The 27265-nt window shown below is 42.4% G+C and overlaps 2 protein-coding genes and 1 long non-coding RNA gene across 4 annotated transcripts; 2 read left to right on the top strand and 1 right to left on the bottom strand.

Annotated features, from left to right (window-relative positions):
- Positions 1–1525: 1525 nt before the first annotated feature.
- eci1 (enoyl-CoA delta isomerase 1) lies at positions 1526–10810 on the top strand. The gene is made up of 7 exons (XM_017706957.2): positions 1526–1628; positions 3130–3249; positions 5073–5200; positions 5723–5869; positions 6878–6999; positions 9750–9928; positions 10025–10810. Exons 1-7 carry the CDS (start codon positions 1586–1588, stop codon positions 10189–10191), a joined length of 906 nt encoding a protein of 301 aa, XP_017562446.1. The 5' UTR covers positions 1526–1585; the 3' UTR covers positions 10192–10810.
- Positions 10811–13657: 2847 nt separating this feature from the next.
- On the bottom strand, positions 13658–23481 carry dnase1 (deoxyribonuclease I). Of its 2 annotated transcripts, none has more exons than XM_037544832.1 (9): positions 23372–23481; positions 22120–22258; positions 21956–22044; positions 21791–21877; positions 20297–20412; positions 19036–19148; positions 18277–18431; positions 16998–17091; positions 13658–14879 (listed from the first exon to the last, which is right to left on the bottom strand). In XM_037544832.1, exons 2-9 carry the CDS (start codon positions 22255–22257, stop codon positions 14832–14834), a joined length of 840 nt encoding a protein of 279 aa, XP_037400729.1. In that variant the 5' UTR covers position 22258; positions 23372–23481; the 3' UTR covers positions 13658–14831. The 2 variants fall into 2 exon arrangements, 1 of the variants encoding a protein (XP_037400729.1); XR_005131424.1 differs by having other exon boundaries at positions 14838–14879; positions 18228–18431.
- Positions 21951–27063, top strand: LOC108432808. The gene is made up of 3 exons (XR_001858252.2): positions 21951–22098; positions 26035–26311; positions 27034–27063. It is a non-coding gene; the product is annotated as an uncharacterized LOC108432808 (long non-coding RNA).
- The last annotated feature ends 202 nt before the right edge of the window (positions 27064–27265 follow it).

The following is a 27265-nucleotide window of genomic DNA, read 5'->3' as shown; positions in this document are numbered from 1 at the left end:
ATGTTCTACACATGCCATTACCTGAAAACCACACAGCTGCTTGTTTTACAGTCAAATCTGTGAGATTTCGTTCTTGGGATGTTGCAAACTGATGGCTTAGCTCATGGAAGTGCTGGAATCCAGGGAGCAGCGGAGGAGAGAAGCAGGCAGAGAGAGACAAAACACTGTTGAGGTGTGGCGTCATATGATGCTCTGTAAGAGAACGGGGTCCCTGAAATGTAAACAAAGCATAGTTTGGCTTTTTAATGTAAAAGGTTGTGCAAAAGAATATCGAAAACAAAGTAGCGGATAACTCGGAAAAGGCGGAATGGTTAATGTGTGGCTTTTCAATGTAACAACAAGGAACAGTGTGAAGTTTTTTCCCCTGTAATTTAGTAATATCTGTTCTGAATAAGTTACTTTTTTAATCTTCTTCTTCTTCTTTCGGCTGCTCCCTTTAGGGGTCGCCACAGCAGATCATCTGCCTCCATCTCGCCCTATCCACTGCCTCCTCTACTTTCACACCAACCATCTCCATGTCCACCTTCACTACATCCATAAACCTTCTCTGAGGTCTACCTCTTCTCCTTCTACCCGGCAGCTCCATCTGCAACATTCTTTGCCCAATATATCCACTATTCCTCCTCAACACATGTCCAAACCATCTCAACCTGGCCTCTCTGGCTTTATCTCCAAACTGCTCCACCTTCACTGTCCCTCCCTCTGATCTGCTCATTTCTAATCTTAAGTTACTTTTTTTAATGATTTGTAATCAAATACATTACTGAATACATTCAAGACTGCGTATACAGCGTTCCTCGGTAGGCCTCCAGGACCAGGGTGGGAAACGCTGCTGTAAGGGGTCCAATACCGTACCCACATGTGTCTTGATCCCCCCCCCATGAGATGATGATGACGTCATGCTGCAGGACTTTTGTGCAAACAGTACATTGACAAATATGTGGAATACATGAATCTAAAACATATCATATATTGGAGAAGGTAATAGAACTAGGATAGAGAACAGAAGGTATTGTTTAGCATCTGTGTAATGAGTGAATTTACATTTGTAAATACATTTTAAATAAAATAAACACTACATAAACTAAGCAAAGATTACATTCAGGGTCAATACAAGCTCCTTTTTGTGGCTACAGTGCAGAAGAAGTGAAGAAGAGTTTCTGGGTGTACAACGCAGATTAAATACAGTTTCCTAAATGTAATAATTTTTAATAATATATCACAGGAAAACCATCTGTGTGCAGGTTTTATAGGACACGTCCTTGGCGTCATTTGACCCAGAAGTGACCCAGAAGTGACCCCAGTGACTCCGAACGTTTATAGTGTGTTAAATTCGTATTTTCTGTCGAATAAACTGCACGTTCGTTGAAAAATGCACAAACACGCAAACACGCAGCCTGTAACTGAGATTTACTTTATTGTATATCACATTCAGAGGCCGCTACGGTCGCTCATCGGTGATTGGTTGTCAGGCTGATTGACGGGTCTCTAATCCAATCGGCTTCCAGTACACGCCCTCCTCCACCGACGTCACCAGGCTACTTCTGCTTGACTGCTGTGCGCAGGCTGGTCAGGTCCTGGCGGGATGGCCACTCTCCTGAGAAAAGCGGCGAGGGTTTCCTTGTCTGGTACGTTAGGGCGAATTTCTGAGCTCTGCTGGTTTAACTCGGGTTAAATTTCGGCGTTTAGTGTTTCTGCTCCGCTTTTACACCAAAGAAGGCGGTTTAATGAAAAAGTAGGACAAAGGTCAGCCACGCTCTGCTGTGCAGGGGAGCAACCTGAACAACATCAGCAGCAGATTCGACGCTTCACAGCAGCGTTTTAACCCAAATCTGCGGCATTTATGCGATTAATGTCACAGACCGGCGGGTAGATTTGATGATAAAGAGTTGGACATAACAATCACAGGCACAGGCATTAATAGGGGGCAGTCGTGGGCTGGAGGTTAGGGAACCAGCCGTGTCACTGGAAGGTCGCTGGTTCGATCCCCTGAACCGACAGGACCTGACTGAAGTGCCCTTGAGCAAGAGGCCTGACCCTCAACTGCTCCCTGGGTGCTGCAGATAGGGCAGCCCACCACTCCGGGCAAGTGTGCTCACTGTGCTCACTGCCCCCTAGTGTGTGTGTGGTGTTTCACTGCACAGATGGGTTCATATTTCCCCCGCTGGACTGATAAGCGTCTGTTCATCTTAATACTAAGGGCAGTAGAATGATTCAGTTCTACAGTTCTTTATTGTGTTTTAGCTTTTGGTGCATGTAAACCTGCAGAATCACCACCTCAGCGTTCCCCCCAGAGGGACATGCTCTCTCCCACAGATCCCACTTTTCCCAGCTGCCTGAAACGCCTTGCTGGAATTCCAGCCCTGTTGCTTTGTTACAAGATGACATCATCTCATAACACATCTTACTGCCCGCCTACCGGCAAGCTCAGCCCCCTCACATAGTGCACAGTGGCAAGAGTGCGTTCAGTGCTGTAACGTGGAGAAGACGCTGACCGGACTTTCAGGATCGACTCTGGATGAAACTGATCCGGCAGAACCGACGCTGCCGGAACAGCAGTCACAGCAGAGAGGTAGGCGGGCAGTAAAGACTGTGTTATGAGATGATGTCATCTTGTAACCAAGCATCAGTGCTGGAATTTCAGCGAGGCGTTTCAGGCAGCTGGGAAAAGAGGGTTCTGTGGGAGAGAGTATCTCCCTCTGGGGGGAACGCTGAGTCGTGTATCGACTGTTTGTTTCATTATAAAAAGTGGAAAAATAGTAAATATTGAATAAAAATCATTGCAGTCAGAGTTTTTGATAGTATTTTTAAAATGTAGCACTACTGGTTCTTTCTTTCTCAGTTCCAGCTGATCAGATGTCAGAAAATAAAAATATCGGGTCATATTATGTATCGTAAAATGTTTGTATTTTTGCTGCATTGCCCAGCTCTAGATGGTCAGTTCTGGGTCACTCCAGCTCCTCCCCAAGATATTGGATGGACCTCCATCACTCCAGAGAACACGGTTCCACTGCTCCACAGCCCAGTGCTGGGGGGCTTTACTCCCCTCTTTCTTTTACCCACTAAAGCAATGAAGTCTTTTTAAAGTTAGGAAGCTTAAGTGTCTCTTTTCTCTTGAATCTCTTTTAGGGTCTCTGCTCTCTGCAGGCGGCAGACCTGGCAGACTCTACGCTCTGTCATACTTCGGTTCCAACAGCAGAAACTCATCAACATCGTCCAAAGTCAAGGTGGACCTGGACAACAGCTCTGGTATGATTTTAATAAATCTTTTGGAAAAAAAGTACAGGCCTGCTCAGCTGATGGTTCCTGACCACACAGCCTCTCTCTCGTGGTGGACGGCTCTGAACCTGCCAGTCACTGTGGCTACATTTCCATTGACGTCCTGCACAAATTGCAGGAGCTGAAATGTGGAAATTTGTTTTAAAAAAGGGGAAAAAGTTAATTTTTTCAATCAAACTGACATTTAGCGATAAAATGCTGTATGTAATGACGTCGTCTCATGCGACAGTCTGTTGTCATATACTCGGAACCCTCCGATGAGGAGCTGTTGTTTATTTTCTTGATTTTATTCTATTTATTGATTTTTATCCCATTTGTTCTGCCGTCTAGAGCTGCAGATGGGCTGCGGCCTGTAAGAGAGCTGAACAGTGACCGGCAACTTTTTTGACGGCTCCAGAAGTAAAAACCCTATTCGTTTTCCCCGAAGACGTTTAGAAAAATCCATATACACACACACACACACACACACACACACACACACACACACACACACACACACACACATATATATATATATATATATATATATATATATATATATATATATATATATATATATATCGCTGTTGTCGGAAGAAAACCTCGTATCTCCAAAACGGTAACTTTACAGGAGAAGGAAAAAAACCTACTTTACTTTTAATGGAAGTCAATGGAACCAGACGTCTTTCCAAGCAATTTTGGGCCATTCATCATAAAATTTACAGACAATGTAAAGAGTAACAGACACTTTCCAATTATGTCAAAAACTGAAAAATGCCAAAAATGGAGATACAAGGTTTTCTTCCTACAGCAACGATATATGTCAATATTCTAATACGTTGATTTATCCTTGTGACTGGAAGGTCGCCAGTTCGATGTCCAGAGCCGACAATACACGACTGAAGTGTGATTGATCTAGACACCTAACCCCCAACTGCTCCCTGGGCGCTGTGGATAGGGCTGCCCATTGCTCACTGCCCCCTAGTGTGTGTGTTCACTAGTGTGTATGTGGTGTTTCACTGCACGGATGGGTTAAATGTGGCGGTGAAATATCCCCCCGCTGTGAGACTAATAAGGGTCTCTTAATGATTATTTAATAATAACTACTGTGTACCCTGCATCTCATGTATTTGCAAATTGCATCTATAAAAATGTGTACAATTGTACTTATTATAGCTCGTATTCGTAACTTAATTACTATATAAAAGCTGTACATTGGAGTGGTGCAGTACCGTGTGCATAGAGTTTTTTTCCTTATGTATTTTTCGTTTGTTTAAGTACCACAAGGATGCTACGAAGATGCTGTGACAAACGTGATTTGATGTGATTGTCTTGATTTACGATGGGAGGAGAAAGCATCACTCTAGGCCTTATGGACGTTGGTTCTAGATGCTTTGCTGACAGAATGAGTGGCAGCAGCAGCTCTGCAGCAGAGCTGACCGTGAAACCGATACGAGATCAAATATATACTGAGCGTCGAGTAAAGCATGGAACGTCTGTTAAATTTCCCGACGTCTGCGGTTAATCTAGAACTGCCTCTTTCAAATTTCCTGTCCCACCTTTAACGGAGCAGCAGTTACATTCCGGCGCCACTGAAGCTTCCGCATCGTTTAGGATGGAGCGGAAAACTGAAGCAAGAAGCTTCAGCCTCGTCAGGAATGTTTGCTGTTAGCTTAGCGCTAACATACTGCTTGAATACTATAGGGACGCTAGCAGAATTTAGCATTATTGTAGAGTTGGGTTTTGTCCTCATGCCTTAACCAGTGTTTGACACCCAAATCGAGTCTCTAACAGTCACGGATGTTTTTGCGCAGGTATTGCTGTGGTGAAGTTCCAGGGTCCTCCGGTCAACAGCATGGGCATGGACTTTCTGACTGAGATGGCCATCGGTTTAGACAAGCTTGAGCTTGACAAGAACTGCAGAGGAATTATTCTGACCTCCGTAAGTCACCGGAGGTCCAGCGCCAGTTTAACTGGCCTCCCCATGCTCTGACCAGATTGCATCTTTTAATAACGAGCGTGAACGAGCTTGAATGCTGGCAGAAATCTCTTTCAGCCGAATGAGAAACCGTAGAGCACAAGTTTAAGCCAAGAAGTATGAATTTTGGAGCACATTATTAATACTTTTATTATTAATTATTACTTTCAGATTCTAATTGGGTGATATTTAATTTAGCTAGTGGTGTGGAAATCGTTGTTGTTTACAGCAGCCAGCTTGGTGCGGTGGCGTTTTCCGCTGGAAAGTCAACGTTATGCTGCTTCTCTAAGCTCCACCCTAAATTCATTTGGGATTTTTGCCGTTGCCATGGGAACGCTTTTGCGGGAAGAGCATGGATGGCCAGTTGCTTAGTGAACAAGTCCAGTCTTTAGGCCTTCAGCTGCACCCAGAACAGCAGCCTTGCTGTTGATGTATAAGCAGGTTTAAGGTTTACAAAGGCCTGTTTTCACTCTTATTTCAATGTAGGCAGTGCCAAAGGTTTTCTCTGCGGGCCTGGACATCATGGACATGTACGGGAAGACCCTGGAGCACTACGAGCTGTTTTGGAGGAGCGTGCAGGACCTGTGGCTGAAACTATACAGCTCCAGCAAGATTATGATCGCTGCCATTAACGTGAGTGTATACTTAATACAAATAGATGTTAATAAAAAGAGGAACGCTGTCGTGAATTATGGTGCAGTCGATCTTTTATAGGCTGATTCAGAAAGATTGATTTCACCTGTAAGTCATTCCAGATCAGAGCAGTGAACTGTAAACGGTGTAAAGGAGCATAAAGTTTATTATGTAGTTCTACAAGGTCTCAGTCTGAACCTCCTCCAGCTGGACGGACGACATCAACACCACAGTCAAACTCATCCCAGACTGGACTGAGCGTGTCGGGCGTCGCTGCTCTCACGGCTCTTTCAGTGGGATTTCGGAGATCATCCAGTGCTGTGGAACCAGCGCCGAACGCTCTGAGCTGCTGGAGCTTCACTGCTGATGAAAATCCCGCTGCCCAGTTCTGACGGATTCACTCTGATTGACGTGGAGAACGCAGAACGCTCTGCTCAGGGGTCTCAGCTCCTCTCAGACTGAAGGAGCCGGTCAGAAACTCTATGACCTCCTCTTACAGCTGGATTGTGATTGGTTCCTCGGCGCCTCAGGGCTGTAAAAATATGGCGCTTTGAAATCGGATGAATCTTTTTGAATCACCCCGTATATTGTTAAATCCTTATATTTTATAGTATTACTCATTGTATTGTCTTGTTTTATTGTGATTTGCACATATTGCCGTATATCTGGTGTGTTAGCCTGGGGTAACATATTAGCTTGTGGCGTTATAAACTGAATATAAAGCTCAGGTTTGTGCTTTCATAAAGTTGAGATCTCTAATAAAACGAATATATATATATATATATATATATATATATATATATATATATATATATATATATATATCTGTGAATTTTATGGATGGATACACCTTTACTACACTGGTATTCAATGGAAATATCAATGAAATCTGAACATCTGTCTGGTATATAATATATATTTTTTGCAAATATGTGCTGACACACCTATTTCCAGTATCATAATGATAAAGATTAAATAATCTATAATCCTCTAATCAAATTTTTTTAGGGTGCCAGTCCTGCAGGAGGCTGTCTGATGGCTTTGTCTTGTGACTACAGGATTTTGGCGGACAATCCTCGCTACAAAATAGGCCTCAATGAAGCGCAGCTTGGCATAGTCGCACCATTCTGGTGAGCGCAGCCCAAGGCAGATTCACCATAATACACTGGCTGGCCTCTTCATTAGGCTCACTTCCACTGACCACACAGGAGCAGTTTACAGTTCTACAGTTACAGACTGTAGTCCATCTGTTTGTCAACATACTTTGTAACCCTGTTCTTCAATGATTAGTCCCAAGGTACGAAATTCAGGCAGTCCTGGGGGGTCCAGGACCCCTTAATTAACCTCTTGGACCCCTCTGAATGTCTCAATCAAAATTCAGGGGGGGTCCTTGAAAATAAGCTCTTATTTATATCTTAAAATAAACGCTTAAATACAAATTCAGGGGAAGCCCATTGTTCAGCTACTTCACCCCCTGTTGGTGAGCTGCTGTCTTTGCTGATCTTTATTGGATTTTACTAGTAAACTGTTGTAATTATGGACGATAAAACCTTAAAGAGCAAAGAAGTGTTGAGTAAACACACATAAATCAAATAACTACGTAAATAATTAAACAAGTAGGTACAACATTCATTAATTAATTTGGGGAAAAAACTAAAAGTAGACTAGGTACTTAAATAGCAGACCGTTTCAGTAGTGGTCCTAGATTATTGGCAGTTAGGCAGTGTCAGACCTGTGAAGGTAAACAGGTACATATGATCTGCTTCCAAAGTTAAGGGAAAGACAAACACATCATCTTCTTACAACAACTTGTTATTGTGTTCATGTGATAATTATGATAAGAAGCAATTCCACACCTTTTAAAATGGACTTTTTGCCTTTTATTATGTGTTACTTTGTCCATTGACAAACGAAAGGGCATTTTCTTTATCAGTTGCATAAAGGGCCCCTTTGTTCTTTTCCCAAATGGAGCTATCAGACGTTTTGCCTGTGTAATCCACTAACCAGTTTGCTTATGAGTGCTGCTTCCGCTAAAAACATCAGGGAAAATACCCAGTCTTAACTGACTAGAGCTGCAGCACAGCTCTACCTCAGGGTGGCGCTGTAGCACACTGGTTCACCCAGTTGGGCCTTCATAGCCTAGCAGCTATAACTCTGCCACGGGAACTTTACGGTCTGCTGCAGCATATCGGTCAATCTAAATACTTCCCCCGTTTTCCAGGAGACTGACGAAAAGAGTGAATATGTCCTAATTTCTAAAACAAAAAAGGAGATGTGGAAGATCTCGATAAATGTGTAGAGCTACCCGAACTAGAAAACCAAACGTTTGGTTGCCACTGAATCTGGCGTCATCACTGTGGCAAGTGAGCAGCCAACCAGAGCTGGAGAACCCAGCCAACATGGGGTCCATCTATTTTGCTTACAGTACCACCACACAGCAGGTGTTATTTGGGTGGTGGGTCATTCTCAGCTCTGGAGTGACACGGATGTGGTCGTGGTGTGTTAGTGTGTTGCGCTGGTACAAGTGGATCAGACACAGCGGTGCTGCATCGTACAGTGATTCCTAGACCGGTGCCTTGTGAGGGTTGAGTTACCACGGCAACAGCCCTCAATGAGTGCGTATACATGCATTCTGTAATCTGATCATGATTGGATTTCTGCAGTTATCCGGTTGTTCAAACGGTCATGGTAAACATCTGACTTTGATCTAGAAATCCGATCAGATTTCTCCGTGCATGTGAGCTCTTACTCGGATTTCTTTCGGATTTCTCAGTCTGCGCATGGTGGACGTCGCGAGACGCAGCAAAACACTGTTGGAGCGGCGCTGAAACCAAAGACGAAGTAAAGGATTTGACTATTCTTCATATTTTCAGGCGAAGCGGCACGATGTTTAAAAAAAACATCCACGGTGTGAAGTTTGAGTTCTACTGCGAGTTCATTGGCTGGTTCTAAAGTAGAAGTCTGATTCCAGGTCTACACGAGTCAGACAGTAGTTTCCCCGTTATCTGCTTCCTCAAGTGCAGATAAACACGTTGATCAGATCACTGACCACATCTGATTTTCTGCAGATGTTGCATGTAAACGCACTCAGTGATGGTAACAAACCACAGCAAGACGCAAGGTTCCCCACACACGCCCAAGCGTAACTGAACTCTTGGTTGAAACTGAAATGCTGTGTGACGTGATTCATTCCACTCTTACTGTATTTACCGTAGATGAGATTGAAATGTTGAGCTGCGCTGGTTGAATGAAATCAGTGTGGCAGGCAGAAAATTTATTTTAATACGCCAAAACTTTTAGTGGACCTTCAAATATTACATGTAAACACTTACATATTTGCATATATGTAAATCTAAATATAATTAGACTACATTAGCTACAGGTAACTGTTAAATCTCTTTAAACGTCCCCGGGATGTAGAGCTTTCAACCCTGCTTGTGTGTTTGGTCTCGACACCTGACATTTGGTGATATGACGTGCAGTTGGGTAGAAAACTGCCGTCCCATAGATTGTTGTTGGAAATGGGGTGTCGGTGCCAATTACGTTGCAGTGCATGCTGGGGATTGTAGTGCTGCTAATTGTGAAATGGGCTAATATTAATAGAAAATCGAAATAATTTCGAGGGCCGGGTTGGATCGTGCCTTGCGTTTGACACATGGAGTTTATTCCTTTTTTAAACAACCGTAAGCATCAGTTTTATAATGAATCATAATCACACCATACTTAAGATCTAATTATCTTATAGTGAAGGGTTTCGTAAGATTTTCTGTTAAATTATTATATTTAATCGTGCTTGTGTTTCATCTTGGCGCCTTAGTGAAGTTGCATCTTTCCTTTGGAGTCTTTAAAAACACAGAGGGGAAACTGTTCTCCGTCTCAGGTTTAAGGATTCCATGGTGAACACTGTGGGCTACAGAATAGCGGAGGAGTCCATTCAGTTTGGCGTGATGTACAGCCCCGCCGACGCCCTGAAGATCGGCCTGGTGGACCAGGTGGTCCCCGAGGATAAAGTTTTAAGCACAGCCAAAGAAAAGATGGAGAAGTGGTTTGACATCCCAGGTCAGGCTGGTCATTAGCTCTGCATTGGATGATTTGACAGGATGCAGAAAGCCAAGTTATTGTTGTTGACAGCGTTGTGATGCATTATGTCCACAGATCACGCCCGGCAGATAAGCAAATCTATGATGAGGAAGCCTACAATAGACAGAATGCTGGCCAACAGAGAAACCGACATTAAAAACTTTGTCGGTTTCATCTCCAAGGACTCAATCCAGAAGTCTCTCGAGATGTACATGGCCATGCTGAAGATGAAGAAGGGTTGAGGGCTGAATTGGATCTGGATGCTGTCGGTTTCAGGTGCCTTCAGTGTCAGGTTATGTTTCGTTGGGTTATGTTTGGTTTTTTTTTGTGCCATTAAATTTTTTTTCTGGCTCTTTCAGTGTTTTTTTTTTTTTTTTTAAATTAAGCTTCACTTAGAATCCTGCAGTTTGTCTCGTGGCAGTGAAACTGTCTGGCTTTAATTTGATTTGATTGCAATTCATTAAATATCAAAGTAGGGCAATACAGACAATAACAACAATATATGAAACTTTTTCACATTTAAATAGTCAGAATTTTATTTTAGAGCAAATTATGCACAAACGTGATCGTTGGGATAAAACTGTACAGCATACACAACACCTAGTGTCAGTTCATCTGACCGTTTCTCAGGTGAAATGGATAAAATCGGCCTTTTCATCAGTCGTTGCTGGAGTCATCATAAAGGTTTATGCAGGTATAATGTAGCCTTATCAATGCTGCCCATCAGTAAAGTGTTACTGAATGTTATGATGCATTATAAACTGCCTTCGCATGTCCTTTAACCCTCCTGTTATCTTTGGGGTCAGTTTATCCCCATTCATTGTACGTTTCTAAATAAATAAATGGCTTTTTTGCATTTTGTATGCATCAGTGTTCTTTGAGCCCAGGCTGTTGTAGCTGTGTAAAATATTAAAAATCAACATTTTACACACATTAGTTTTAGTTGTTTTAAATGATATTGAGGTCATTATAATATGCAAATCTCTGTTTTAGGGCCCTAACGTAACCACACTTGTAGAAGGATTGTACAAGTATTTTTACATGCATGCAATAATCCGATAACGGCAGAAAATCTGATTTTGTCAGTAATCTGATCAACACGTTTACACACACTTGATCAGATACCAGAGAAACTGGGTCTAAATGAGTCAGACAGTGATCAGATTTCTGCTTTGAAACCAGCCAATAAACTCACAGATGATGTGACGTAAGCGGAAGGGGTTTTTTTTGCGCCTGTGGGCTATAACTCTGACCTCACTAATGGTCTTGCAACTGGATGCAATCAAATCCTCACAGCAATCTTCCAACGTCTGGTGTGAAGCCTTCCCAGAAGAGCAGTAACTTTGAGAGCTTTCTCACACAGCTGGGATGTTTGTAACTCAGCTTGAGCCCTGTTTGAGCTGCTTGTGGAGATGCTTATAGGGTCTGTGAGAAAGCAGAGAAAGGGCAAATAAATCATGTTACTGGTGAAAGTTCACAGATATCAGAGTGTGATTTAAATAGTGTCACACTTTCACCATTCAAGACATATCGAATCAATTGCCTGTCATCAGAGAACACTGCGTTAATAAATCGCAGCGGGAGCGTAGAGGCCGTCAGGCTTCACATGTCCGAGAACACACAAAAACAAAAAAAACCTACTGCTTAACTTAACGAAGCTGTGAAGCTGACCGATTTCTGTGGTCAGCTGGAGGATAAGCAAACCTGCATCTGAACCTAGTGAACTGAGCCAGACCTTTCCCAACTTCCATTTCTCCAGCATGTCATTTAGCACTTCGCATTTGCCAAACAACAACAGCCAACTCATTAGGTGACTTAGAAGATCTTTTAGTGTTTATTGTGCTTTTACGTTATAAAATCAAGCATGTGTTGTATTTATTTGCACTTTAATTAGCGCTTATTTCTGGTACCGCAGTCTGTTTTCACGCATGCTCAGACTGAGAAATGCGAAAGAAATCAGAGTAAGAGCTCACAGCGCTGAGAAATCTGACTACTGAGCTAAAACCCGTCCTCTTTATCAGATTTCTAGACCTTAATCTGATCATTCCCACCTGAACCGGTATGTCCCAGAGGTTTAAACTGCTGTGGTCAAACTGACCCCAAGAATAAAAGCTGCTAGTTAATTTGAGGAGAACAGGAGGGTTAACACATTAAATGTGTAGCTCTTCCAGTTAAATTGTTTTTATATAGGACTATTAAACGCTCAAAGAACCGGTTGCATGATTAAATGGTTCTTTGCATAATGAAAGGGTTCTACAGATGAATGGAGAATGTGCTGAAGATTATTCTATATAGAACGTTGCTGAAAAGGGTTCTATATAGCACCAACAAGGGTTTTCTACTGTTATGAGGTCAAGCTCGTTAAAATAGAACCCTTTTCATGCAACCGGTTCTTTGAGTGTTGAATAGTTCTGTATAGGACCATTTTCTTTGCTAAAGAACTCCCGAAGAACCTTTTTAAGAGTGAAAGCGTGAGGATCATGTTTGCTCATTCATTATGCTGCCCTGAAGTGATTGTGTTGCTCAGCTACAGAGAAACGGCCGATTCACTTGATGTGATTTTACATAATTGAGCACGAGTCGACATTCACAGCCTGATCAACAGAGTCGGAGCCGCCACAGGCCTCAGTAGAGAACCGGTAAATGTGTGTTATCAGGGCTGTTTCTGATGAGCTTTAACACAGATTCAGAGTTTTATGTGGATTTTTAACTCTTGAGTAGTGTTGATGTGTTTGTTACTCAGTGGTCTGGTGACCCACCACATTATTGTTCAATACAATTTATGTAAAAATACCAGCTGTTTAAACAATCACAAGTGTCCAGCGTAGGGTTCTCCTTTAGCAGCTGTAGCCAGTCAGCAGCCTGTCCATGTTGTCCACACACACACACACATATGTAGGAGGAGAACAGAGTGAAGGACACAGCACCTCCACACTTTCACTCCCCGTGAGTTCAGCCCAGCACCACATGTGTAGTATAAATGTGTGGGGGGTGAACAGAGTGAAGACCCTGAAAATGGCTTATTTTATATGTTCTTCACAGAAAATGAGCAAAGACCAAGAAGCTGAGGCTGAAATAATAATAAACCGTAGTAAACAATGGAAACGGTGCCCACAGACCTGAACACCACACCGGGGTTAAAGGAATGCTTGGTTGTCTTTCAACTTAATTGTTTACTTATTCATTTTGGGTATTCGAGGTTTTGTTCCGACAGCATGTTTATTATGTTTATTCAACTGGGCTGACCACCACTCCGGGCAAGTGTGCTCACAGCCCCCTAGTGTGTGTGTTCACTAGTGTGTATGTGGTGTTTCGCTGCACGGATGGGTTAATATTTCCCCCGCTGTGGGACTGATAAGGGCCACTTAACGAGGGCCTGGATGCGGTTTGAGCAGGTGTGTGCCGAACACTGACGTAACGTGAACATTGGACAGTTAATGAATAGAAACAACTGAAACGCAGGCCGTGGCCCCGATGAGTGCGGAGACATGCACTCAATTATCCGATCGAAATCGCATTTCTGCAGTTATCCGATTGTTTAAATGGTCATGAATGGCCCATTGACATTACATTGGTTCCATTGACTTGAAAGTAAAGTTGTCCTTTTGCATATTGGAGGTTTTGTTCTGACAGCATGTTTATTATCTTTATTATAATGTGATAAACAGCTAAAATCCCTCGACTAGTGAGTTACCAGTCACACTGTGGTGTCATATGGTTGTGCTTTTTATTACTATTATTTTTATTGAGCATAGAATCAACAATAAGGCATTACAAAACTTATGTTGACAGTGATCAGCGGTACCAAGCAACGCAAAACAAACTAGTAAAATTTTCCAGGTCAAATTAAAATGTGCCTTTAAAAAATTGAATTTTTGAATCACATTATACGTCTCTGTGTTCTTGTTCTTGTCAAACTGGGGACCTTCAAGGCCAAAGTGCTGCGGAGATCAGCGTTTACCCTTGTCCACTTCTCTGAATTCAGTTCGTGAAGGCCTTGCTGTTTAGCTGTTTAGCTGATTAGGGTCTGTTTAATGAGGCAGTGAGCTGAAGTCTGCAGAGTTCTGGCCCGCGAGGACTGGATCCTGACACACGCTCTTAAAAAAGATGGTTCTTTAAGGATTTTTTAGTAAAGAAAATGGTTCTGTGTAGAACCATGAACACTCAAATAACCCTCTAGATGGTTCAAGGGATTTTTGCATCATGAAAGGGCCCTTCGGATTGATGGAAAATGCGGAAATGTGCTATTGACGGTTCTATATAGACCCCAAAAGGGGTCTTCTATTGTTAAGAGCTTGACTATATAGAACCATTTTCAAAACGATTCTAAGTAGAACCATCTACAGCACATTCTCTATCAGTCTGAAGAACCCTTTAACAATGCAGTGAATTTTTTTCACTAAAGAACCCTTGAAGAACCACCTTTTGTAAGAGTGCATGTGCTTCAGAGAGAGCACATACAAAGACAGGTCTATCTTGAAACATTTCAAAATTTTGGTTGTGCTCTCATATATTTACATTTATGGATATATTATTGACCTAAAACAATGACATCCGTACTGCTGTCTTCCCCCATCATCCCAAGCCTTACAGCATTTATTGAAAAGGCGGTGGAACCGAATTCAGTCCTACTGAAAATTAGAATAAGCAAATGATGTAAGTGTGGGATGGAAAAAATAATGCTTTAGCTAAAGCTGGAAATTTTAAACGATTTGATATTTGATATAAATCAGATATTTAGCTCATTGGTCGTCACTCAGTGGACGAGAGAAATAGCAGCTATTCTAATTTGCTTGACTTACGCAGTATTTCTGGACATGTACACTACATTAAGGCTTACAACAGTCAGGATCTCTGACTCCTCGTGCACTGACGAAGCAGCTTATATGAGCTGGATCTCAACGGGGAAGTGATCACTGACCGCCAGAGCCTGGGAGACACAAACCGGCAGGGTTTAAAGGAATTGTTCAGCAAAACGACAGATTTACACTCACCCCAGATGTAGTTGGTCAGCCAGGACATGTTTGTGGTCCAGATTTTGCTTCTTTAGTTCAGTGCTGGAGTGCGAGGCTAACATTGTGAACAAACACTGCAGGTCAGTAGTCACCCAAATGTCCTCGGAACCTGCTCAGACTGTGTCCAGGCCCTCGTTAAGGTCACACAGGCTGTCTGTGTGGTTTGGTGCGTAGATATGAATCGCTGTGAGTTATGAAAATAAACTTCGCTGTATGGCTGAACAGACAGTCATTAGCATGTGAACATGTGGACTCTGGATTATGTTCATGATGTTTTTCAGTTAACAGTTTATTAATAGAAACAGTCTGGCGTCTGGATGTTGGCATTACTCATATACGTGAAAGTGAATCAGATTCTGTTCCTGGTCGGTATTCGGAGCAACACCTGCTAACAGCTGCCAGCAACGTTCAGCTATACGCGAAGTTCATTTTTAGAACTCACAGTAATTCATAACTGTGCACCAAACCACGTAGACAAGTCTGTGCTGACTTAATGGGACGATCATGGGCTGGAGGTTAGGACGACGGTACGTCACTGAAGGGTCCTAACCCTAGGGCGGCCCACCGCTCTGGGCAAGTGTGCTCACTGCCCCCTAGTGTGTATGTGGCGTTTCACACATGGATGGGTTAATATTTCCTGAAACGCAGGCCGCGGCGCTGATGAGTGCATAGACATGCACTCAATCATCCAATTGTAATCGCATTTCTACATGAGGCCTGACTCCTGTAGACCTGGAGTTTCCCCGTTATCTGATTACTGTCTGACTCCTGTAGACCTGGAGTTTCCCCGTTATCTGATTACTGTCTGACTCCTGTAGACCTGGAGTTTCCCCATTATCTGATTACCGTCTGACTCCTGTAGACCTGGAGTTTCCCCGTTATCTGATTACTGTCTGGCTCATGTAGACCTGGAGTTTCCCTGTTATCTGATTACTGTCTGACTCATGTAGACCTGGAGTTTCCCTGCTATCTGATTACTGTCTGACTCATGTAGACCTGGAGTTTCCCCATTATCTGATTACTGTCTGACTCCTGTAGACCTGGAGTTTCCCCGTTATCTGATTACTGTCTGACTCCTGTAGACCTGGAGTTTCCCCATTATCTGATTACCGTCTGACTCCTGTAGACCTGGAGTTTCCCCGTTATCTGATTACTGTCTGGCTCATGTAGACCTGGAGTTTCCCTGTTATCTGATTACTGTCTGACTCATGTAGACCTGGAGTTTCCCTGCTATCTGATTACTGTCTGACTCATGTAGACCTGGAGTTTCCCCGTTATCTGATCACTGTCTGACTCATGTAGACCTGGAGTTTCCCTGCTATCTGATTACTGTCTGACTCATGTAGACCTGGAGTTTCCCTGCTATCTGATTACTGTCTGACTCATGTAGACCTGGAGTTTCCCCATTATCTGATTACTGTCTGACTCATGTAGACCTGGAGTTTCCCCATTATCTGATTACGGTCTGACTCCTGTAGACCTGGAGTTTCCCCGTTATCTGATTACTGTCTGACTCATGTAGACCTGGAGTTCCCCCATTATCTGATTACTCAAAAGCATGTAATCGTGTTGATCGGATTACTGACAAAATCTGATTTTCTGCAGTTATCGGATTATTAAGTGCATATAAACACACTCAACATGCCTGTATGAAATGAATGGGAGTCAAAGCTGAGTAAGACACTTGTTGTCTAAAGTAGTTGTCCACAGAATTCAGCTACACGGTGAAGATTCGCTCGTGTTCGGCTCACAGTAAGTCATTCAGTTACATTACAGTTTCCTAAAACCACAGTATGTACAGCCTTAATGAAGACCTGGATGTGGTTTGAGAAGGTTGAGAGATGTTTTGAAGATGTATGTACAAAACATTTGGGTGACTATTGACTTCTAGTGTGTTGGTAGTAATGTTAGCCTTGTAGCTCCGGTTTTAAAACTGAAGAACATGCCTGATTAACTGCGTCTGGGATAAGTGGAAAAATCCCTTTAACATTTTCTGTGTATTAATCATGAGGTTATTATTCTCAGCGTCTCACCCAGCTGTGGCTGAGTCCCAGGTGGGCCATGAAGTCGTAGACATGTGCTGTGTCGGGAATGACGCCTCTCATCATGTCTTCAGTGGATACAATCCTACAAAAACAGCGTATTTGACTGGGAGGAAGTGACACAGGTGAAAACCCACATCATCACAGTCTGACTTCATCTCCTCATCGTCACGTAAAGGTTTACAATGAAATTGTGTCTCAACAGTTTTACATGCTTTTTATACATCAGGCAGCTTTTTATCAGACTTTGCAGTCTGTTTGTCTGTCTATCTATCTATCTATCTATCTATCTATCTATCTATCTATCTATCTATCTATCTATCTATCTATCTATCTATCTATCTATCTATCTGTCTGTCTGTCTGTCTGTCTGTTTGTCTGTCTGTCTATCTATCTGTCTGTCTATCTATCTATCTGTCTGTCTGTCTGTCTGTCTATCTATCTATCTGTCTGTCTATCTGTCTGTCCATCTGTCTATCTATCTATCTATCTATCTATCTATCTATCTATCTATCTGTCTGTCCGTCCGTCTGTCTATCTCTCTATGTATCGTCTGTCTATCTATCTATCTATCTATCTATCTATCTATCTATCTATCTATCTGTCTGTCTGTCTGTCTGTCTGTCTGTCTGACTGTCTGTCTGTCTATCTATCTATCGGTCTGTCTGTCTGTCTGTCTGTCTGTCTGTCTGTCTGTCTGACTGTCTGTCTGTCTATCTATCTATCGGTCTGTCTGTATCTCCTCATCGTCACGTAAATGGTCCTTCGGGTGTTTATGGTTCTATATAGGACCATTTTCTTTACTAAAGAACCCTGGAAGAACCATCACTTCCAAGTGTGCATGAAATTATTCTGTTCATGCTCCTAAAAAAGAGGACACATCAAGGGTTCTTCAGTAAAGACAATGGTCCTATGTAGAACAACGAACACTCTAAGAACCATTTGCGCTTTAAAGGGTTCTTTAATGGAGATCGATGGAGAATATATGGCATGTGGTTCTTTTGCAGCACCTTTTGGAGAAGCACTGAAAAGGGGTTCTGCTTTTGGTGCTACGTAGAGCCATATACCACACATTGTCCGTCAAACTGAAGAACCGTGTCACCATGCAAAGAAACAGTTAAGCATGCAGAAGGTTCTATAAAGATTGTTCAAAAATATAATTTAAAATAGAACCTTTGCGTTTACTAAAGAACATTTGGAGAACCTTCTTGTACTTCTGACCTGACGTTGATTATTTTACAGTGGGCTGCAGTGCTGGGCTGGCTCTTGCCTGTCGTAGGGGCAGGTTGTGTGCCTGACGGTCGTGTCCGCGGTGTTGGGGATTAACCAGTGGTACGACTGATCGGAGAACAGTCGGATGCTTGGCCAGTCCTTGGCATTAATGTAGCTGCAGCCAGCGTTGAAGTCCCCCAGCAGCAGAATATCCTGAAACATAGTTAGAAACACATTGTTTTTAAGCATCTGTGCCTCCAGAGAGCCCTCAGGTTGCATCCCTCAGCGTAGCGTTATTAATAATAATAATAATAATAATAATAATAATAAATTGTATATAGCGCCTTTCACAAACCCAAGGTCGCTTCACAAAGCATGGGCAGAAGAAAAAACTATGCAGAGGAGGAGGAAGAAAAATGTGCATTAAACAGAAAAGTCTTTAAGTCAGATTTAAAAGAGGAAAGAGAAGAGCCTCCCTGAGGGATTGAGGAGGAGAATTCCAGAGTTTGGGGCACTGGCACTGAAGGACCTCCCTCCCAAAGTGGAGAGCCTGGTGCTGGAACAGCAAGTAAGTTATTGCAAGAAGACCTGAGAGAGCGAGAGGGAGTGTAAGAGGTCAGCAGCTCTCTGAGGTGTTGGGAGCAGGTTATGGAAAGCTTTGAAAGTGAGTAGTAAGATTTTAAACTTTATACGGGACGGGACCGGCAGCCGGCGTAGCTGAGAGAGAACAGGGGGCTGAGCACTTGAGCTGAACACTTAGTATGGGCGAGAACTCTAGCCGGGGAGTTCTGAATGTACTGTACTGGATAGTTATTACATTGGTGCTCCAGAGCTGCCTGGTGTAGACCACCACATCGTGCAGCGCGTCCACCTCCTTCACTGCGAAGTCCGGTGACGTGTGCTGAGGGATGAGGACGAAGTTCTGCACAGCTGGAAGAAAAACAGACACAGAAACAGTCCTTCACTTTGATGGAGAACCTTTTTCACCAGAGTTCTATGTAGCACTGAAATGGTTCTTCTATTGTGACAAGCCTGATGTCGTAATGATAGTAACAACCTTTCTGACACCATACGGAACCATACACAACTCCTTCTCCACCAATCTGAAGAACCATTTCACCAGGCAAAGCACCTTTTAGCAGCAAACCCTGTACTCAAGTTAAAGTCGAGACACCCAAGATAAATATCACTCCAGTAAAAGTAGAAGTTCCTCCCTTTAGACCTCCACTTGAGTAAAAGTACTAAAGTATTTACCTTCAAATGTACTTAAGTATAAAGTAAAAGTACTAAAAGAGTAATGAACTTAATGCAACTTAGTTCCAAGTTTAAGTTGAATAAAAACTGGCTTTAAACTCAGGATCACAGATGAGCTCCTTTACTATGTTGATCTGTAGGCGTCTGTTCATAAACATAAACCAGCCCAAACTCATTTACTATAAAATGAAATGGTGTTTGTAGAAATTCAGAAAAAAGCCGCGTCAGTCTCGACTGCATATGTGGACATATTTCTATATTGAGCTCTATTTACACAAAGTTAGGTTAGTTCATCATTTATGTTGAACAGACTCTCCCAGAATTTTAGTACAGATACGTGAAAAAACTACTTAAGTACAGAAACTAATTACATTTACTGTCCACCACTGCCATTCAGTCATGCAAACAGATGCTATACAGAATCATTGTCTTTACTAAAGAACCCTAGAAGAACCCACTGAAACATATGGAATGTCTTTTACAACCATCATACATCTGTGTTTAATCTAGAACAGTCAAAAAATGTTCATATGAGTCACTGTTAGCTTAGCGCTAACGTACTACTATAGTCCCATAGGTGTGCTAGCAGGAGTCAGCTTCTCTCCTCATGGCCTGAACCGAAGGCCTAGCTCTAATAGTCATAGTTCACCATTATTATTATTATTATTATTATTATTATTATTATTAATCATTACTTTTGTAGCTCCTTTCAGTTGAGGTACAAAATCTCAAATTGCTTTACGGTTGAAAAAAGCCAAACACTGTAAAGATGAAACATTAGTATTATAACTATTATAAGCTTATTTGAGAAAAATCATAACAACCTGAGAAATTAGAAGAGAACATCACCACAAACGGCTCTCGCATGAATGTGTCTGTTCCGCATGGTTCACATCCATCGTCATAGGTGAAGTTCTTAACTACTGACACCGTCTCGTGCCTAATGAGCAGAAACACAAACGGGACGTAGGGTAACGTTAAACTAACTAACATTCTGTTCTATGTTTTTCATGTTTTTAATCTTTACCAAGTTTCTTATGTAACATTTGTCTGGTTTTATGTACCAAAAACAGGCATAATTCATTGTTTCATGACCATTTTCCAACCTTTCCTTTTTCCCCTAAAGATTAAACAGGACATTTTGTTTATATCCTGATCTGATCGTATTTATGTAAATGAGCTCTGGTCTGATTGGCTTGGCCGAAACACTCCTTATAACTTCAACGTGAATGAGCGAGGCAAAACTGCTGTAGGCTAAACAGACACATATATATATATATATATATATATATATATATATATATATATATATACACGAGATACACACACACACACACACACACACATATATATATATATATATATAGGCTGTTTTTGAAGTTCAGTTTCCATATATAGCTTTCATGCACTAGTTGTGAAACTTTAACAATGTTTACATATTACATCAAGGTCTTTTATTTCATTATTAGGTCATTCTACAGAAACGTCCCTAGTCATCAGATATACTACACTTAAAAACATGTTAGGGTTACAAATTATTTACATTTTCAAATAAAACAATAAAATATTTTAACACTTACACCTTCTTGAGACTCAATTCAGCAACATCGGTATTTAAATCAATCATATAGAATTCCAAGCACCACAGAAGAGCATATTTTGAGGTAAAAAACATGTTTTCCTGCAGTTTTAACTACAATAATCTACACATGACAATGGAATATATAAGTTAAATGACATAAAGAAAACAAACGCCAATTAAATGTTATAAAATATATAATGAAAGACTCCCCAGGAGTCGTGTCACTGGTGTTACCGCGTAATAAAAAATTTCTTATTTTGAACTAAAAGTCACACCGGTGACGTCACTCGACCTCCTCTGACCTGTTTTCTGAGGATCTATGAAGAAAAGCTCGTGGTGAGTCCACTGCGTCTCTCAGTTCTCAGAGATCTTCTCATTCAGCTCATGATCTCATATGAAGCTTTTAGCTGACGTCACTGGTGTGACCGACTTTATTCTGAGGTCACTGTGAAAAAATAGAAACACAAATGGATTAAATTCCATATTTTAGTGGACGTTCCCTGATGGACAGCGTGTGGTTTGATGTTCTGTAAAATGCATTGATCATTAAAAACGTCTGTGGTGTTTCCTTTATTATGAGGAACACCGATGACGGTCAGTAACACCAGTGACTCCTATGGAGAGATTAAAAAAAGTGGACGTTTTGTAGAACGACCCCAGTGCTAAGTGTTTTTCCATGATATGGGCCCTTTAAGGACAGTAACAGATTAGTAAATAACCGGGGAATGGTCAGTACCTGTAGATGAACAGATATCGCTCTTTGTAGGTGGTCCTGCCCAGCGGTTCACTCACGATATGCCCATACGTGTACGGAGAGGACCCCCTGAGTAGGAGGAGAGGAAGAGTTAAGCTGCTGCCTCTCTACATTCCTTCACTGCCGCTCGTTTGCTTTCAGACTCACCTGTTCACCCGCTGCATCAGCCTGGTAGTTGCGGACAGGTCGCTGTCTCTGACCTCCTGGATGAGGACAATGTCGTACCGACGCACGACCTACCCAAACACAGCCTGCTTTAATAGGAACTCGAGGCAGTGTTTATGGATGAGGTAGGTTTGTGTTTCACTCACTGTGCTGATAATGTCCAGCAGTGTGGCATTGGATGCTTTTTTGTTGCCAAACGTTTGGACGTTAAAAGCGCCAATCAGTAAGGAGCTGCCCAGATGCACGGACAGTAAGATCAGCCCAACACAGGCGGCAGTCTTCATCCTACACACACATACAGAGACACCCACACACACACACACACACATACATACAAACATACATGCATATACACCGGTCAGGCGTAACATTATGACCACCTCCTCGTTTCTGCGCTCACTGTCCACTTTATCAGCTCCACTTACTGTATAGCTGCACTCTGTAGTTCTACAGTTACAGACTGTAGTCCATCTGTTTCTCTGATACTCTGTTACCCTGTTCTTCAGTGGTCAGAACCCCCATGGACCCTCACAGAGCAGGTACTGTTTGGGTGGTGGATCATTCTCAGCACTGCAGTAACACTGATGTGGTGGTGGTGTGGTAGTGTGTGTTGTGCTGGTCTGAGTGGATCAGACACAGCAGTGCTGCTGGAGTTTTTAAACACCTCAGTGTCGCTGCTGGACTGAGAATCGTCCACCAACCAAAAATATCCAGCTGGCAGAACAAAACCTTGTATCTCCAAAAAGGAGAAAGAAAAACTAACTTTATTAAAATGACCTTTTAACGGTAGTAAATGGAGGAATATTTCTTTCCAACTAATTTTGGCCCAGTTCTGCTGGTCTGTTCAACAGTATGAAATATAGATACAAGGTTTTGCCTTGAGAGCAACCATATATCATTTACACACATATAAACCCCCCTCGTCATTTAATTTCCAGTCAAAACCGCCCTTAAGTACAAGCTTCTCATTTTTCCGGAGATTTTTCTGAGGAGATTAGATATAAGATAATCCACCTGCATAAGAAAGAAGGGAGTCCAAGTGGAAAATGAGACTCCGAACATCCACCTGAAAGACCTGGTGGACTTTGATCACTGAAACTGGACGCCTGAGAACTGGAGTAATGTTTATAGACACAAGTTTGTAGTTGGGATTGCTTTGGATGGTGAGGAGCAGAGACTTCAACCCACTTCTAAGACTGAACTTTGGTGGTGTGGCTCCTGAAAAGCATTTCTGATATTACATTTACTTCATTAAGGCTTCTGTTCTGAAAAATGAACGACTTGTAATTAAATAAATAAACGGTATCATTATATTATATATATTATATATTATATTGTCCATTTCCTGAGATCGTAATTAGAGAATGGCTCAGTGTGGGAACGCTATAAGAACAGTACCTGCTACTGAGTTCGGCTTCGTCTCGATCTCGATTTGCGTCTCTCCGGCAAAGAAAGCCCAGAAGCGCAGAAAAGCCCTTTTAAAGCTCCACCTTTAGCCCAGCGCTCTACAGCAGTGCCACATTCTCTTAGTGGTCTTTATTTACAGGCTGCGTGGGAATGCTGTGCTCTCCAGCAGGTGTTACTGCAGACACAGAGGACTATGTGCATGTGGTGAGTCAGTCATACATTTAACCCTGCAAGTTTAAGAGTACGAGAACTGGACGAGCTGAGAGATGCGTGGGCTTTCTGGACGTGGATCAGTCTTTTAAACCTAGTTTTCTAAACGGCAGTGTAGTTTAATCCACAACTAGACTGGAAAAGCAGTTTCAGGTGACTTAAAAGATGACACCAGATATTTATGTGAATGAAAAAGCAGTGATTTTACCCAATGGGGGATAAATAAATAGTCCAATATTATTTCAGTATAATCTCTGTAGTGCCTACAGCATAATTTTGATCATTTTGACACGGCTCTCTTCGCTTGGAAAAGAAAACAAAGCACTCTTATAATAGAACCAAATGGGCACTTGCCTATTAAAGGGGAATTCCTCCAACTTTCTAAATGTTTATGCATAACTAAACAGCTAAACAAAGTCATTCCGAGTGGTTTCATGTTAAACGCTCCATTCTTGAGGATCGTTTACATTGGTGGTGATAGGAACCGGACGTCTGACGAGTTTAATGCCTCTAAAAGCTTCCTCACGGAAAGTTATGCAGGGTTTAGTATGAATAAATAGTCCCTAACAAAATGTTTTGAAGAGCTTACGACCCCTGGCTCCGATCAGCACCACTGGACAGGGTCTCTACAGTGAACCATTTCACACCAAACCGCTCTGAATGACTCTGCTTACATTTCAAACACTCAGCTATGCAGAAAAATCTGCACAATTCCTCTTTAAATTACCGTTCATTCGTGGTAATCGACCATATGCTATGTGCCAGATGGCGATTAGGCCGAAAAGCACTGGTGTATTCATTTAACTGATAACAACGAATTTGTTGTTTTGATATTGAATCCTGTCCTTATCAGATGTGTTTCCCCCTCAGATATCAGTATAACATTGAATAAGAGCCAGTATCAATTTCATTTGGAAGCAGGTGTTTTGTTCACCAGACCTATTAACATAAGTTGTTTTGGTACTTTTTTCCCATTTCTCTTTATTTTGGCGTCCACCGTGTTTTCTGAGCTCTGATAACGTCCAGCTCACATTAACCTCCAGTCCTGGCTAAGGTTCTCCCGCTGGCTCTCCTGTGCAGTTCGGCCCCTTTCAAGTCAAGAGGCTTTTATTATCGTTCCGTCTATGTACAAGAGCACAGTGGAGGGAAATTATGTTCCTCCAGGAACAGCACGGAACAAAAAGTACAAAGTGAGCGTGCAGACATCGTGTGCAAACAAGAAATTAAACTAGACACAATAAATACGATAAATTAGACATTAGACACAGTAAACAGACAGGACAGTGCAGCACCGACACGGCACTCATTCTGGACATGGGTGGTGAGAATAAGGTGCAGAGATATTAAACCTGCTGTGATCTGAGAGTCACACAGTCAGATGATGGACATAAACACAGCAGTTACTGAGGTAGTGAAACTGTGAAAACACAGTGTAGCAGCAACGATCCAGATAGTTCAAGTAGAGCATCAATGAGGTGAGTGTGTAGTTTGGGCGGGGAGGGGGGGATTGCTTGAGGAATAAAGCTGTTGCAGAGTCTGACAGTGGTGGCACAGATGCTCCGGTACCTTCTGCCAGACGGCAGCAGTGAGAAGTCCGTGTGAGGGATGGACAGGGTTGTCCACAATGCTAGTTGCTTTCCGGATACAATGTTGTAGTGGTGTAGATGTCCATGATGGAGGGGAGAGAGACACTGATGATCTTCTCAGCTGTCCTCACTATACACTGTAGGGTCTTGTGGTCTGAGGCGGTGCAGTTCCCAAACCAGGCGATGATGCAGCTGCTCAGGAGGCTCTCCACAGTCCCCCTGTAGAAGATAAGCCTTCTTCAGTCTCCGCAGGAAGTAGAGGCGCTGCTGGGCTCTCTTGGCTATGGAGTTGGTGTTGAGGGACCAGGTGAGGTTCTCTGTGATGTGCACCCCGAGGAACTTGGTGCTCCTGACGATTTCCACAGCAGAGCCAGTGATGTTCAGCGGAAGGTGGTCACCTCGCACTCTTCGGAAGTCAACAACCATCTCCTTAGTTTTGTCCACATTCAGAGACAGGTTGTTGGCTCCGCTCCAGTCCGTTAGTCGCTGCACCTCCTCTCTGTTCGCTGACTCGTCATTCTTGCTGATCAGACCCACCACAGTCGTGTCATCAGCGAACTTGATGATGTGGTTTGAGCTGTACTTTGCAGTTCAGTCGTGAGTCAGTAGAGTGAACAGCAGTGGACTGAGCACACAGCCCTGAGGGACACCTGTGCTCAGTGTGGTGGTGCTGGAGGTGTTATTTCCTATCCTGACTAACTGAGGTCTCTCCGTCAGGAAATCCAGGATCCAGTTATAGAGGGAGGCGTTCAGGCCCAGCAGGCTCAGTTTTCCAATCAGCTGCTGAGGAATGATGGTGTTGAATGCTGAATTGAAGTCTATGAACAGCATTCTGACATAGGTGTCTTTATTTTCCAGGTGGGTGAGAGCCAGGTGGAGTGTGGTGGAGATGGCGTCGTCTGTTGAGCGATTGGGGCGATATGCAAATTGCATTGGGTCCAGTGAAGGAGGAAGCTGGTCTTTAATGTGCCTCCTGACAAGCCTCTTGAAGCACTTCATGATGATGGGAGTGAGTTCAACGGGACGGTAGTCATTGAGGCAGGACACTGGAGACTTCTTCAGCACAGGGATGATGATGGTGGACTTGAAGCACATGCTCTCCATGGACCTCCGATAAGCCTCTGCTGAAAGAAATGTTAGTGGTGGCCTTATATGCCACCTGGCTCCTGAGATTCAGTGGTGACTCTACTAACTCTGGGTCGATTTTAAATGTAGAAACAGATTTTATAGAATAATAAGCCATTTTAGGATTATCAGCCTCAAACTGTGTAGTTTTATAACGTGCTGTAGTTAAAAATAATTAGAGCTGGGCAATAAGGCAAAAATATTATATTGCGATATTTCAAGACGTTTTACGATACACTATATGTTACGATATTTATTTTTTTCAGACATCTGATCAGTTGGAACAGAGAAAAAAAGAACAGGTAGTGTCACAGTGTTCATCCATGGTATGTTCAGAAAAGCATAATGTATTGTTTTGGGACATAACATCACAATAGTAATATATTATGGTCTTATTGGCCAGCCCTAATTACAATAGGACTATTATTACTATTACTGCTACTACTACTACTACTAATAATAGTAGTAATAATAAAGTGCCTTTCCTAAAGAAGAAGTTTTTTATTATTTTTTTATTATTAGTGTTTATTATTAGTATTTATTAAGTTCAGCTTCACACTTAATACTAAATCAAAACACCACAAACTAATTTTAATTAAAATATTTGTTAAATATTTACAATACGTACAGCACGGTGGCGCAGTGGCTAGCGCCGTCACTTCACAGCAAGATAACCAGGGTCCTTTCTGTGTTGCATGTTCTCCCCGTGTCTGAGTGGGTTTCCTCCCACAGTCCAAAGACATGCAGTCAGGCCAACTGGAGATGCTAAATAAGGACTGGCAACCTGTCCAGTGTGTTTCCTGCCCTCTGCCTGATGACCGCTGAGTTGGGCTCCAATACCCCCCCACAAAGATAAGTGGCTTAGAAAGTGTGTTTGTATTTTCAATAATAAAACACTTTAGTCAAAGCAGGTATAAATGTTTAGAAAAACCAACAGAAACCACAAAACATTAAAAACTAGATT

The sequence above is a fragment of the Pygocentrus nattereri genome, chromosome 14 (genome assembly GCF_015220715.1).
Source record: "Pygocentrus nattereri isolate fPygNat1 chromosome 14, fPygNat1.pri, whole genome shotgun sequence".
Taxonomy (NCBI): domain Eukaryota; kingdom Metazoa; phylum Chordata; class Actinopteri; order Characiformes; family Serrasalmidae; genus Pygocentrus; species Pygocentrus nattereri.
The sequence above is the reverse complement of the archived record's forward strand: the minus strand, read 5'-3'. Positions and strand labels throughout refer to the sequence as shown.